This window comes from Delphinus delphis, chromosome 4, assembly GCF_949987515.2.
Source record: "Delphinus delphis chromosome 4, mDelDel1.2, whole genome shotgun sequence".
NCBI lineage: Eukaryota > Metazoa > Chordata > Mammalia > Artiodactyla > Delphinidae > Delphinus > Delphinus delphis.
In genome coordinates this window covers 76,754,669-76,770,697 of record NC_082686.1, presented here as the reverse complement: position 1 = coordinate 76,770,697, position 16,029 = coordinate 76,754,669, and the positions used below count along the sequence as shown (strand labels likewise).

Genomic DNA, 16,029 nt, shown 5'->3' with positions numbered 1-16,029 from the left:
TATATTTTAAATATATATTTTAGTTACTCATGAACGGTTACTTGGCCCCAAACCTTACTTTTCTAAGAAACAGAATACAGTGAAACGCTTTCTATGTGCATTTACCATTTACATATATTACTGAAGAATAGTAACTGAAGACTGATTTCTTTCAGTAAAATTTAGGTACAATCCAGTTGTTCACCATTGTTCATCCAGTAAAATTTAGGTACAATCCAGTTGTTCATCAAGGAAAGACAATGCTATATAGTTTCTCTTGAAGTTTTACTTCTCTCGTATCCTTTGTCTGTGAGGCTCTTGGGTAATGATTATGAAACTAGACTTCTCTTATATTCAAATGTCAATCCGGTTCAACCAAATAAAACACAGTCCCAGTTCCAGAAACAAGAGAAAAATGTCTCTGAGCAGAAAAAAACAGCAGTAATTAAGCCCATAAACTTTATTCTCCCAATGAACTGAGAAACACTGCAGGTCGGAGTACATTGACTTAGAACTAGGAAACGAAGGATATTACTCATTTGCCAAGTTTGGTTATCTCATGTCCCCTAACAACTTTCCATTTCTCTAAATTACAACTTATAGTTAATTAAGAGTAGCACTGGCTGATTATGAGAACAACTACACACAGAAGTAACAGATGAAAGTATGGGGAAGTCAAAGAATCACCAAGTAGGAAACCACCAAAGCACTTGGGGCCAATTAAGTTCACCTAATTGTAGCACAGTATATTTTAGCACATTACAATAAACAGTCTTTTTGTTGTTAATCACTCATCTAAGAATCCATTTAATTTGTTTCATATACTGTGTTTAATAAAGCATTGAAGAATATATGAGAATGCTTTCTTTAAAAAGATTCAAATTATTTTTAATTGGCCTATGAAAGCATAAGTTTTGGTATTCTGGAAAGCTCAACTCTCAGCAAAACTGTGTTGTTCTTGTAATTTAGATGCATAAGCCCATTGTGCATTGGATATGCTTTCAAAACATAAAGATAACTTATTCCTTGGACCAGAGATTTAGCATAAGTCAGCAGAAATTTAAAAACCCTCTGAAAACACTTCTTTAAACCCTAGTAATCACTGTCAAACAGACTCTGATATGTGGGAAGAAAAAAAGTTCGGTCAGCAAAGCAAAGGTTTATTTTAGCCTAAGAAGGAAGACTGTGATGAGAAGGTATAGTCATATTAGAAGAAGGGGAGAGAAATGGGTTGTTGTTGATCTTACCTAAAAATGAATTAATGTACGATCCAAAGAACAAAATAAACTCAGACATAGAGATGAACATATGCACTTAGAATACAAAGTGGTTTTGCATATAACTTCTCCTTGAGGGGGGAAATGTTCTAACTGCTGAAAAACTTTAAGCTTAGGAAAAAACTGAAAATGAATGATTCTTTTAATTGTAATAGAGGAGCCTTAGCAAAGAGAACTGAATTTTGAGAAATCTCACTGATTCTTCAATTTCTGTTCATAAACTTACATTAGAAAGTTAGTGGTACATGGACAGATATACTGCAGGACTCATTATTTGAAAGAATTACTTAAGTTATAATTGCTCTTGCCCACCTTTCCCAACTTTCTGATGAATTATAGAAATATGTCTAATTCCTTAGAAGCTCTTTCTTTCCTTTTTCTCCCCTTTGGATATTTGTCAGCTGCTAATCCAACTGGGTACTGTTGGTTCACACTTTGACAAAAGGTATTAAAACCTACTTTAACCTAAAAATTTCTCATGATAAAGATTTAAAGTTGGATTAAACAAATTGATTTCCTATCTTCTATAATTTTTAAATTCAAAATTATGCCTATGGCCTCCATTTTAACTAAAGTAAGAAGTCACAGTGTATCGATTTATACTTTATTCTAATGTGTAATGCATTTGTCTCATAGCATATACACAAGACTTACATGAAGAAAAAAAGAATACACAAGACTTACATGAAGAAAAAAAGAAAAGTGTCTTCTCCACTTATAACTATTTTATTTCATATTTTAACTTTTACCACTACTTTATACAGAATAGAAAATAAGTCAGCGGTATTCTAGTTTAAAATAAGGCATCCTTTTAACATAGCAGGAAATTTAAGACATAATTTCTGTTAAGAACATGACGAGTCATCTCATCTATTTGTATAACCCATTGTATATTACTAAATCCAGCTATATTTCATTGAAAGTCACCAGCTTAAAGGGACTTTTCATTTAGTTTCAAAGAAATAGATTACTTTTTATTTTTCTTTGTTCCTGTAAAAAGCTTCATACAGCAAACTGTGAATATGGATTTCTGAGTTCTGGTGTTAATTATATAACCAGTTTTTCATGGGGGATATTAATTCCTGGTTACACACACACAAAAAATATCTAGCAAATTCTACCTTTAATCTACAGATATCTTTAGGGAATTAAACTTCTTAAAGCAAATTATAAAAAGAAAACAAATTATAAACAGATGACTTTCTCTAAAAGGAAGAAGTATCAAAACCTTTTTTGAATGACATTACCCCTAAAGTTTACAAATGCATAAATATTGTTCAACTGCTCCAAAGTTAATAAACGTGAGATGATGAAAACAGGAGTTTTGTTTTCTTTATGATAATATCATGTTTATGTTCACAACAGGTGTAAATAAGTGGGAACATTCAGGCATTATTGAGCAACGAATATTTATGTACATTTAAGTGGCTCCTAACAAGTGTATTTAAAGCACTACAGGCATGTTACTCAACTTGGTCAGTTTCATGTATTTTTTAATTTTTTTTTTAGCTTAAGCAATATTGTTCATTCTAGCTCATGAGATAGTCTTATCTTTAAGCACCACACAATTAACATCATGTAGATAAACTGCATTTCCCCTGTTCTGTGACGTAAGGGAATGCCAGTAGGCTCATCTGGCCAGCTAGTCATTGATGTTCTTTAATTATAAAGTTACTTCAACTATGCTTCTGTGCCACAACAGGTGGCAAACAAGAATGAAATTGGATTCCCAGCCTTGAATTGATTAAATAAGTTTGCTCAGACGAGATGTAAACAAGAGCAGTTTGATGTGAAAACGTGGGGGAAAAAATGAAGGAAAATCCAATGAGTTTTTGTTTTGTTTTACTTGACGTTTTTGGTACACTGAGTCTAGTCTCTCACAGACATGCTGAGAACCTCAAATAATTTCTGATATTGTGGAGGAGGCAGAGATGAGAATTAAAGAACCCAAAAGCAAATTGTTCTGTACAAAAATTTTCTTAATATCTATCTCTGAAACTTCTAATACATCTTTCTCCTAGAGTTCGATAAACAATAGATTTCTGCTTCTTAGTAATGTATTCATTTGGTTCTGGTAGTCTCAGTGACAATTGTCCTGATGAACAGAAAAGAGATAGTAGCCAGCATAATCACAAAAAAAGAGAAAAGACAATGATGCACATTTTCTATAAATTGAGACAATATAATTTAATTTTCCAAGACATTTTCTAAAATATTTTAAATAAATTTAATAAAATATAATTTCTCATATAAATTGGGACAATATAATTTAATTTTCAAAGACACTGTCTAAAATATTTTAATTGATAGCTCAACAGCCTAGTCATCTCTGGACAAAACTACATGTAGACAATGAATTTATGAAAAGCATACAATAGATAACAGCACTCCCAACTTCAGGTCTACAAAGCCATTCTGATCGTCCCATGCCATTCAAAAGTGCAACTGATTTGTCATCATTATTCACAACATAAGTTTTAAGCATGTAATATGCTGGATAAATTCTGCCACCGTTTCTTTATGCTTGAAATAGCTACAATCTTTAAGCAGTAAAGTGAGTAGATATATAATTTTGTCTAATGTTCTTATCTTTTTTGGCATCCAGAGGAAAAACTTTAGACACAGTATTTCCAAAAGCAAGCTAAAAAATAAACAAAACAAAATCTTTATTAGGAAGATTTTTGATAAAATGGTACATTTGAATAAAATAGTTTATGTACACCTGAGTATGAGAGAAAGCTTTCTAAAACGAATGTTCAAATGGTAGTTATTAGCCTCATGTGGATCTTTAAATTAATTAAAATTAAATCAAATGTGAAAATTCAGCTTCTCTATCACACTAGCCAACTTGCAAGTGCTCAGTAATGCCTAGTGGCCTGTAACTACTGTAATGGGCAGTGCAAATTAGAGAATGGTCACGTCATCAAAGAAAGTTCTATTGGACAGCACTGTTCCACATTATAATGCATATAACGCAGTTCAGAGACTACAGTAAGACACACCCTTCTATTTAAGAGTTGGGGTAAGTTAAGTCCCAAAGGGGAAGTCACATAAGTAAAATCAGTGATAAATATGCTTCTACTTACTGGAGAAAAAAGAAGGAAGAAAATTTAAAGTTTATTTTGCAGACCACCAGATGATATTTAAATAATTTGATCATCACATTGAGTCTTCACATTCTGATCATAAAGGGATGTTTCAGAAAAATCAAACCAATTTGAACAGCATTTTAATCTTCAAATGAATGAATGAGTCATTTTAAATCTTCTGTGGGTTGTTCCCAATCAATTGTCCAACTTACGTTAGCTTCATCTAATTAATTACAAATTTCTCTAATTTCCTTCAATCTAAATAGTTTATAAAATGAAGACCTTGGGGAGATGGGTCTTCAATTCACTATTGATTAATAGGATGCACAATAAAAATGAGCTGAAAAACTCAGTAAAGACACTCTTTGCCATAAATGATAAAAGTCTCTCGGGCTTCCCTGGTGGCACAGTGGTTGAGAGTCCGCCTGCCGATGCAGGGGACACGGGTTCGTGCCCTGGTCCGGGAGGATCCCACATGCCGCAGAGCGGCTGGGCCCGTGAGCCATGGCCACTGGGCCTGCGCGTCCGGAGCCTGTGCTCCGCAACGGGAGAGGCCACAACAGTGAGGGGCACGCGTATCGCAAAAAAAAAAAAAAAAAAAAAAAAAATCTATCTTCCTGCCTAGGTTTCTCTCCCTACCTCCACTCATTCTGTAAACTGTGAACCTAGCGCTCATCAGTGCAAACACATAGAGTGTTATGATAGCACTCAGAGTCTACTTTTCATTCCCAAAAGAGCCAGAGTTTTCTTTAAACAAAACCACATTCAAACCCTATGCAAGCAGAAGTTTATTTTCAGACAGTAAACTGAAGAACTTGGCCTGCTAATCCAATCTTCTTTTTATAGTATTTTGGAAAGTCCCTTTCTGCCCTCTGGATATCTTTGAATATCTCAGTCTGGAAGGAAAAAGAAATCTACACATATCCTAGATTTATACCACAAGAGCGGCTCAATTAAGTATGCACTGGAACATAGTTTGGAAATTTTCTGGACCAGTTGAAGGGAACTTTCATGAGTGGTATCTCCAGTAGAGCCAACTCCTCAATGCTTATTTATCATTTATCATTTATGTGAAGGAAAACCCTAGCCAGCATTCTGGTGTCTCTTGATGTCTATCTGGTTAACTCTTGTGATCCCCATTTTTAGCATGATGCTAGGTGTTGGACAGTTATATTTTTAATGAATGGAAGAATTTAGCAGCGGTCGGTCAACTATATATTAAATAATTAAACAAATTACAATAATTCACAGTAAGTGTAAGATACTCTTGCTTTAAGCTGAATCTCTGAGTCCATTTTACCATCATACATTGCTATTTATGGTGGACTGTTTCTAGTTATGCCAATAAACACCACACTTCAGATATGATGTGGGTTGTTTTTGTCACCTAACCTGGGCGTCTAATTCCTATGTTAATCACCATAAATATTTACTTTGTTCCTACTACATACACATATGTTTTAATATTTCCTTGCTTAAAAACAAACAAACATAAAGCTTCCTTGACCCCCTCAAGCTACTTTAATATCCCAATTTTTACTACGCTTTAGAAAACATTTCTCAAAAATGTTGTCTGTTGTTAGTCATTCCTGTTGTTTGGTCATATTCTCTTTAACCATAAGTCCACCAGATAATTCTTGTCAAAACCATTAAAACCCTCCCATTGCTATTCAGATGGAAAATCTCAGTTCTCATTTTACTGGACCTATTATAGCATTAGAACAGCTGAACTATGTCTTCCTGGAAACAGTTTTTTATCTGACTTCCGAGGCATCTTTTTCTTTGTTGCCTTTTTCCTCGGTAGCTGCTCCTTCTCAGCCTCCTTTGCTAATTCTCTCTCATCTGCCCAGTCTCTAACCTTGGTGTGGCCTGGGACTTGGCCTTGGATGTCTTCTGTTTTATATCTGTCTAGAGTGATTCCCTAGACAGTCTCATCACAATACCAAGCAATATTGATATGCAGATAACTGTCAAATTTAGATCTCCAATCTGAGTTACTTCCCTAAGCTCAAATTTATATACTCAGTGGTTTACTTAAATCATTACTGGGAAGATTTTGTTATACATGTCATAACAAGCTCAAAATATCTATGGTAGAGGTAAGATTCTCCAACTGTTCCTTGCATTTCTCCACATTCTCCAGGGGCTTCCCCAACCCCGCTAAGTTAGCTTGAGATCATGTGCCTAATTTTGGCAGGTAAGGGTGCATTTACCTCCATGTTTTTCCTATCCTGCTACAATGACACACGGTGCAGGGACAAAGTGAAGGAAAATAATGAAGGTACCTAAGGCTTCATGTAAATACAAAATAAATCTTAAACCAAGTTACACCACTGAGATTGTAAGGTTATTTTCTTGATGTGCTTTGCCTAATTTGTCCCAAAGTACACTTTGAAAACTTGAAGGAGGGTGGTACTCTAAGAAGAACCTAAGTTACGGCACAGTCTCAGCAGCTGATTAATGGCAGACAAGGAAATTGATATCATAGGCTGGAAACACGAAGAACCATTTTACAAAGTAGCATAGTATGTGGTAAAACTGACGTCTGCAACAGTTCAGGTTCAGATTGTGTTCTTCTTGAATTTCCAGAAGAAAAACTAGGAAAACAGAATATTGGCAGTATTTTTAGGTTGCTGTTGGATACACTTAGACAGGTATTGCAAGAAATAGTGAGCTCAAGAAGAAAATGGTGTCTTTGCAAATAAATAAAAATAGATAGTTCAGAAATACAAGATCTTGAAATATTGCAAGAGCTGTTTCTGGATCCCAAAACTATAAAATGCGATTTAAAATGACTCTAAGTGAGTGACGCCAGGTAAATATCAATTGGAATAAGGGGCTCAGGGCACAAATCAGATTATATGTATAGCCTTCAAGGTATGTTCCAGATGTCTTCAAGGCAACTCAGTTGGGGATAAGAATGCAAAGGAGTTAAAATTGTTTTAAAAAGATTGTGTGTAGGAAATAGCTGAGAAGCTTTCTAAATTGTTACAAGAACACCATTGGCAAAGAAACCATAAACCCTAGAATAAAAAATGTCTTTGACACTTTAAGACCAAATAAACCTTGGGCCTCCAACTTTGTGAGAGTAGGAGGAGACCTGAGAAAACTGTGCAATCCTCAAGAAGGGAATATTCCCCAAGGAGCCCATATGATGTGTCCAGGGATGAACATGAAAAAGCCAAAAAAGCAAAAACCTCAGAAAGGGCGAAGCCAGAGGAAATAACACAGTGGAAAAAGCACTCCACCTACACACTAGCAGGTCCTAATCAAGAAACCTAATCAAGAAACTTTTATAATATTTGCCCAGTGAGATTTCAGAATTGGTGGAGGCCAGCATTCTTGATGTTGTGTGCCTCTTGTTCTTTTCCTTTGTGAATAAGATTATTGATTGTGATAATCCAGCCCCTGTTCCTCTGCCAATTATTGAATTTTGTCCTTTTAGCTGATAGGTCTGTGAATGAAGAGGAGCCACATTGTATTTGACACAGATTAGTATCTCCTGGAGGGCTTATTCTTTGTTCTGGGTGCAGCAGTGAAAGGAGTTTGGAGTTGTCTCTAATGGGAGACGGTTGAATATAGCCTTTGTGGTTAAGAAAAGATCAAAGGATTGACTGTGGTTGAGGCAGTACTCTCCAAGTACTGTACGTGCTTTCTAACATTTATTAGTCTGTCTTGCCAATATTTTGGTGGCAGCCCAAGTGATTAATTCTAGGCAATGGACTTCAGTAGAAGTGCTGCATGTCACAAAACTGAGGTCTGAACTGAGGCAGTTGAGAGCTGGGATGCATCCTCTATCCTTTCCTGTGTCTTGGTAATCTTGGAGGTAGTCAAGCTACAGCAATAATCTAGATGATATAGCCACAAAATAGAAGAAGGTTGTACTATGTACATTGAACTTTATGATTGGATTTTATTATATTAGGTCTCTGAGATTTAGATTATAATTGGTAACACATCACAGCCTAAGCTATACTAACTATGGAAAGGTCCAGCAAATCTCTATTTCAACTCTTTTCTACCACCAAACTTACCTCGCTTATTAGGATGGGAAGAAGATAGACCACCTATAGCATAAGACATCTCAGCATCCTTTGCCTCCATGAGCTGCTCTTTCAGTTTTTCCAGCTGTTAAAAATCAAGTATGAAAAGTATTAATCTTTAATAACAGCAATGTTTTTTTTTCTATTGAAGAAGAAGAAAGATAGACAAAGAAAGGGAGAAGGAAAGATGGAAGAAAGGAAGGAGACAAAGGAACATAAAAGGAAATAAAAGTAAAAATGAAAATAAACAAAAAGAATTAAATAGAAAAATAAAACGAAACTTGCATTTAGAAACTGGCTGGGAAAGGTCCATGACTTAACAGGTGATCAGGAACAAACAGGCTTATGGTGAAGGAAGTCAAGTCTGAGTGTTCATTAATGGGGAGCCTGTAAACACAACCTGTGTAGCTGGTCTTGATATTAAGTCACCTATAATAACCAGTCCTTTTCAAGGAGTTCCGAAGAGTTATGTGAATGTTTGGATTTCCTGAAATATTTGTCCCTTCTAGCAGTAAGTGAGAAGTATTTTGATGCCCTAGGGTTTCCACCCAGAGTGTAAGCCATGTTAATTTTTTGCAAGCTCGCTGATTGCCTAAACCCTAAAGACCTAACTCTATCAAAATAGAACTCAGCCTGAGCTACTGCACGCGACTGTGTCCTAGATACTAAGAATTGATGGGGCATAATTCTCTCTCACAAACAGCCATACAGTTTGTATAATAGTGGATTTGCATGCAGTTGTGTTTGAGAGAGTTAAGAAATCATCTAATCCAATGATTTTCCAATTTCCTTCATAGCAAGGAGTCAGGAGATAAGGTTGCTAAGGGGCTTTCTGTACCGAAGCCAAATGCAGGTCAAGAAAGCAGCACTTTGGGCCCCTCCCTCACCAAACTAGTTGTTTCAAACAGAGCAGCTCCACTTTTTTTTTTTTGCGGTACGCGGGCCTCTCACTGCTGTGGCCTCTCCCGTTGCGGAGCACAGGCCCCGGACGCGCAGGCTCAGCAGCCATGGCTCACGGGCCCCGCCGCTCCACGGCATGTGGGATCTTCCCGGACCGGGGCACGCACCCGTGTCCCCTGCATCGGCAGGCGAACTCTCAACCACTGCGCCACCAGGGAAGCCCTCCACTTTTGTATATTTCATTTACTGAGACCACATACAATTTTGTTTGGAAAAAAAAATTTCCACTTTAAAAAATAATAATAACTTTTGAAAACCACCAATCTAGTTATAGCCTCCTATTTTACAGATGAGGAGATTTAGGTCCAGAGAATTTTAATTCTTCCATGGTCTCATAGGTAATTGGATAGCTGGGTCTAGAATCCAGATTTCTAGACATTTTATCCCATGATCACTTCAGTTATGGCTCTGTTCTGTTCTCTTTATTTTTTAGTAGAATTTGATTATTTTTTCCCTAGCGAATTACTTCACTCTTCCTCTAGCAGGAATAAAGGTTTTATAATAGAGTATTAATAATTGTAACAACTATTATGTCAAAAGAAAGTGTCTTTTGGTTATTATTAAAATTGAAATTTTAAGTATTTCACATTCTCACCTGGTTAAGTTCTTCCAATTTGTTAGCCAGCTCTATATCTGCAAGACACATTTATCATATGAAAAATGTACATTGCAAGTAATAATTCATTTCAGGTCATACATTCAAGGAAGACAAAGGTCTTTTTTGTATGATTTGAGATCACCTACCTGTCCCTAATATAAAGGTCCAAGCATTTTTTCAATGCCTGTAATATTGAAATATAATCAGTAATGTAATGAGCAAATACCTAATTTCTATCAATAAGCACAGAGTTTTTTTAAATAAACCATAGTTCTAACAAGGACTAGTATTTAGAAATAAGCTAGTTTACTGACATGGGGAAATTCTCATGAAATGATATTAAGTAAAAAAAGCAGGACACAAATCTTATCTATATAATTCCATCAAGAAGGAAATTTCCAGAAATGTTAATATCAACTCCCTCTGGGTTTTACATTTTGAGTATAGCTTTTTTTTTTTTAATAATTGTGTTCATTTTCTTCAATGAAAATATCTTATTAATTTTAAAATCCTGTATTTTTAAAGTATTTATTAAGGTATTGTTTTAACTGGTACACTGTCCCATGAATAGACAATTTTTTTATAAGAACAGATGTTTTCTGAGAGGGTACCACATTATCATATTGTCACACTGTCTCTCAGGTTAGACTTGCTAAGTTTCTGACAATATTTGTCATTTCTTGGAGACCAGTCTGATGCATAATTGTAAATCATATTCTCCTGTTCTTCAAAGAAAAAAAAATCTCAGTTGGTATAGCCTAAATTACCCAATGGTTTCTACTCCAACCATTTCCCAAATTGAAAGAATTTGATTGCGAAAAAAGTGCTAACTTAACTGCCACAAAACCACAGTTAACTTGTGAAATTTCTAGTGGAAACCTGTTTTGAAACATTTAGTGATACTCTTGAAGCATTTAGTAAAAAATAATATTAACTGTACCAGTGGGAATTGCTTAGGTGAGAGGAAAATACGACTAAAGATAACTATTGAGTAACTAGATAGTTACTGATCTCATTAGGACTCTCAAACTGAACAAAATAAGATTTTAATATTTTTTAATAATGCCATTGCTTTTAGCGTGAATACGAGATAAGAAAGACATTTAAGCCTTCAATGCAGCATTAAAATTAGTAATTATTATTTTATTTAATATAAATTAACATGTAGAAAGAACAGGTCAGAAGATGGAATAAATAAAGTTTGACTTTATTCTTAACTCACCAGTGTTGGAAGGTCTTTGGAGATCAAAATTTTTATTCAGTAGAGCCAGCAATAGTTCTTCGCGATCTGTATCTCCTTTATCTGGAAACAATTCATTTCCTGTAATAATTACCTCAATGTAGTGAAACCTCGATTTTCAGTCTGTGTCACTGAACATGTTTCTGATTAAATATGTTTTACAGGTAACTATAATCACTATCAATCACTATATGCACTAACAATGTGTATACTCACCAATAAAATGTGTATAGAGAGAGGTGTGTAATCCCAAAAGATGGGCTGTTTTCACAATCGTTGAATGTACGTGAACACTCAAAGAGAGATTGTGAGAGAGAGAGGGAGGCAGAGATAGAGAATATACCTGGAAGGTTACAGACTAAATTTTACCTGTAATTATTTCTGGGTTAGTAGAATTGCAGGTAAATTTTACTTTCTGTTTTTTCATCTGCGTTTTTTTAAAATTTTCTACTATTGTGTTTAACATAAAAATACGAATTAAAAGTTGTTTTTAAAAGAAAAAATAACATTTGATTTTGAGATTTTATTTGATACACATTAAAATATGAGCCTTTTTGTGTTCTGGGAATTGCCTTTGAATCATCCAAGGCAACCCTGTGGAAGAGGTAAGACAGTGCCTACTTTTTCCATATTGATATCTTTCCATCTTTGCCCATTTACCTCCCAGCCTACTCATTGGTCAGATGCCCAGCTATCTCAGCACTCTAAAAACAGAAAAATCACCCAAATTTTCATAAATACTTTAATTCTGGAGTAGAAGTCAGGACAATAGACTTTATTCAAGCTATAAAAAATGAAGAGGCAACAAGAGTTTAATGCAAACAAAATAATAATTAGTGTGTTATAAACAAAATGAACTTTGTGAGGTGGCCTAAAAAATCAAACCTTTATGGTACAATTTCTATAGGATCATTCTTCCTCTATCTCCTCATAATAATTGATATTGTGTGGACAAAAGGTAGATTAGTGAGTTTAAAATTTAGGAGTGGGAATATTGTGGTTTCAGTTAGAGAAATGGCTCATAATTTAGCTAGATTCTTCCTTTAAATTGTTTCTCTTTCCCTGTGTCTACAAAATGTCAACTAATGAACTCAAGAAACGAAGTGGCTAATTAAAGGAATGAAAGCTTTGCTGAGAAAGAAAATAAATGACTTGGGGTAGGTGGCAGCGTCAAAATTTTCTGCATTGACCAAAAACACTTATTGTTGCTCAATTTCCTCAATTTCAAAGTTCCTCAATTTCCATTACTTCACAGACATAGAAAGTATTTGTGATATTCTAGGTTATTTTTTTCTTTGAGTAGTTAAAATAATAGACTAGCAATGGAATTTTTGCTTAACATCAATTAAACAAGGACCCTCGGAGATAATTTAGTTTAAGAGAAAGATATGACCATGCAATAGTGTAGTAATTTTTTATTATAGCTGTTCACTAAAATGTTAAATTACAATCTTTAAAATGCTTTAATTGAAAAAAATAAGGAACATTGTGTAGCCAGGTGATAATGATTATTTGTTTCAGAAAGAGAACTGTGTTAAAGAAGCAGATTCATTGCCTTCAGTTTAGGGAATTTATAAGACTAGGAGGAAGGTAACTAGAAAAGTGATGATCTGAAGCTTTTGTTTGCTTAATTTACAGCCCACTTCTCTGCATATTTAAGTGGAACATTTTTTAAAAAGACAATTAATGTATTTACCATTCTTTACCAGTTTGGTTTCTAGTAATTACACCTGAATGACTGTCCTCAAAAATTCTTGTCACTAACTTTTAAGAAAACCAACTTTTGTAGGAATCTCTGAGGAAAAAGTTTTTTCAAGAAATTAAATTTTTTTTTATTTCTAAAGTTAAGTGAGATATTGCCTAAGAAAAATAGCAAATAAGTCTTGTTTTTATTTTTAGTATTAAAACACATACAGCTTTAAAAGAAAAAAAAAGAATGTACTTTTCATCTGTCTTTGAACTAAAAGTTAGTGTTGATAAAGGAGATGTTTGAATAAAAAAATACCCAAGTGCAGATACCCCTTTAGCACAAATGATGGCAAAGTTGCTCAGACATGAGAGAGTGATTACTTTTGCAAATACACAGGAAAAAACTGATTGATTACTACTTGAGATACTGAAGCTTAAAAGACAGTTGTCTCCTGCTTGTCATTTGAATGTGAAGATTTTTAAGGGATATAGACAAGAAACTTTACCAGAAAGAAACCTGGAAACCCCTCAAATGATAATATACCAAAAAAATTAAATTGCCGTAGCCTTTCTGGTCACAATATTCACTCCTCCACCTTTTGTGGTAGACAGTTTGTCCAGTTTCAAGCTTATCCACTGAGGCAGGCTTTCATATGGCCCCAAGCAAATAAAAGCTGACAGATTGTGCCATTGGTCTTGCATGACGTCTAACACAGAGGATGGCGACCCCTTGGTGTTCTGTCAGCAGACAAATGCTTATTTGAAAACAATGTGTTAAAAGACTAAAGTGAGTCAAACACTTAGTTGCTTTGAAAATGTGTACATGGAGAGAAGCTCACTCTAATCATCGACAATTTAGATTAGAAAATAATCTTCCCAATAACTAATCTTCTCCATTTATATATAATGAAACTGAGGTCAAAGGGGGTCCCAGAAAGAAATCTTTCCTGTATGTTGCCAATGAAATATACATATCAATATGTGCTATTCTGGGATCAGAGTTGTTATCTAATTATAACCTAGCAAAATGTTTGAGTTGGATTTTACTGTATTTCATATACACATGATATCAGAAGTTACAGTTAACACTAACATCCTAATTTTGCAAAGTCCTTTATGAATGGCCAGATATTTCCCTCCTCACACATATACACTGTGTTAAGAACACTGAAAATCCCATTATTTCACAGGAAAAACAATGAAGTCCTACCAAGTACAATGATTTTGACTGGCCAAAGACAAAATGTGAGCGTCATGGATAAAATCCAGAATCTTTCATTCCCAGGCTTGTATTTAGGTCTCAGGCTTGTATTTGTTTTTCAAAGGGAAAATCCCTATAAATAAATAATAAGGGTTTCTGCATGTAATTTTATTTCCACTGTCAAAAGAACTGCTCTAATTTTCATTGACTTTTAAAACACATTTGAAGCAAAATGGTCTAGTAAAGTTGAATTAGATCTGAAAGGGGAAACTTAATCCCTTTTCTCAACCCAGTGTCATGTAAACAAAATTTATTACGTTCTATCTTGGTTCCCCCAAGTAAGACAAAAGTAAAAGGCTATCTCCCTCTTCCTGACAAGGAGATCAGTTAGATGATAGATCACCTCAGAGTTTCAAACTGGAAGAGATATTGAAGAGCAATATTTTTAAGTTACTATCTTTAAAATGTAAAGAAATATATAAAAGTTTCAATGAGGTTAAGTTGTTTGCCTAATAAATCAGCATTTAATCTAGCTCCACTGATTCCCAGATTAAAAGCTATTTCCACTACAGAATGCACTGAAAATTTTAAAGAAAGATCAAGTTACCATATTACAAGAGCAGAAAATTATTTCCTCTAACTTTATCGTGGCATATGTTTGTAGACATCATAAATTAAACTATTTCATTTAATATAAGTACCCTAAGTATGTTAGAAATCTGATACAGTCCATGCGTAATGTGGCTGTTAGCATCGTCCTCCTGAAAGTACTATGTAAATTTCCCCATGCATTACTCTCCCCAAATCTCTTCACACACAGGTTTCTTTCTTGATGTGTTCTACTAGGAACCACTCTCCTTTCAAAAGTAACTTATTAATAATCTCATTGGATGAAAATCTCATTTTTCTTTCCTCAAGATGTATTTTTGAAATATGCATAGCACTATCACTATTTACACATTCCCATCTTTGGTCATGGAATAGAAATAAGAAACAGATGCCCCTGGATTAGAAAAAAAGAATGTAGTTGAAATTAATTTAGTACAGTGTCAGTTGAAATTAATTTACTTGAGAAGAACAGCATCACAGATTACATGTAATTTAAAACAGCAACTACTGAAGGGCTGTTTGGTTAAATCCTATTGATGTTTAAAACATTATTGCTATAGTGGTAGAAAAATCAAAGCAATGCAAACAGGAAGATAAGGATTATTTACCCACCTGTAGGATTTTAGATTCGTATGTACATACCTTGGATAAAATATGGCAGCCCATGCACAGATTCTAAAAAGAACATTACAAATAAAGTTAAGAGTCCGAAACAAAGAGTGGTTGAGAGGATCTTGTTCATGTTAAAAATCTTCTGTGCTAGCAGAAAGACTGACTATCCAGGTCAAGACGAATATTTTAATGGCTCTGGAATGCTTCAGAGACCACGTTTAAAAGGTGGCAAATGTGCTTCTACTACAAATGATCTGGACAAAGAGAAAAAAAGCTTATAAAATGTAGTGCACCCTGTCAACATGATTCACTTACTTGGAGAAGTGACAGGTTTGCTACTCAGTCAATGACAAGAAGAACCGAATCAATATATCTCATACTTGCCCATTTCACTAAAAGCATGCATTCCTATGCATGCACACGCACTCAAACACATGCATAGCACAAAGCAAAGACTGGGACTAGAGACCTGTGGGTTAGCTTTTCATAAAATGAAATGGGAACAATGCCCTTCATTTGGCTAATTTAGAGCCAAATGTGGTCTTCCGGATAGTAATGTTATTTGCAAGCACCACTTCATTTTTAACCAACCAAATAGATTTGAGCTGGGAAGAGCTCAAATTTGAAATGAATCATAATGGGTACATTAACATCTCACTCTGTTGGAGAAGGATGGTTTCATTTTGCTGCAAGCAGCACTTTTAAAAATTAAGGCTGAATCTAATTAATTCA

At 34.7% G+C, this 16,029-nt stretch overlaps 1 protein-coding gene across 1 annotated transcript; it reads right to left on the bottom strand.

Annotated features, from left to right (window-relative positions):
- Positions 1-3,871: 3,871 nt before the first annotated feature.
- UTS2B (urotensin 2B) lies at positions 3,872-15,427 on the bottom strand. The gene is made up of 5 exons (XM_060009956.1): positions 15,328-15,427; positions 11,169-11,267; positions 9,944-9,981; positions 8,380-8,473; positions 3,872-3,897 (listed from the first exon to the last, which is right to left on the bottom strand). Exons 1-5 carry the CDS (start codon positions 15,425-15,427, stop codon positions 3,872-3,874), a joined length of 357 nt encoding a protein of 118 aa, XP_059865939.1.
- Between the last annotated feature and the right edge of the window lie 602 nt (positions 15,428-16,029).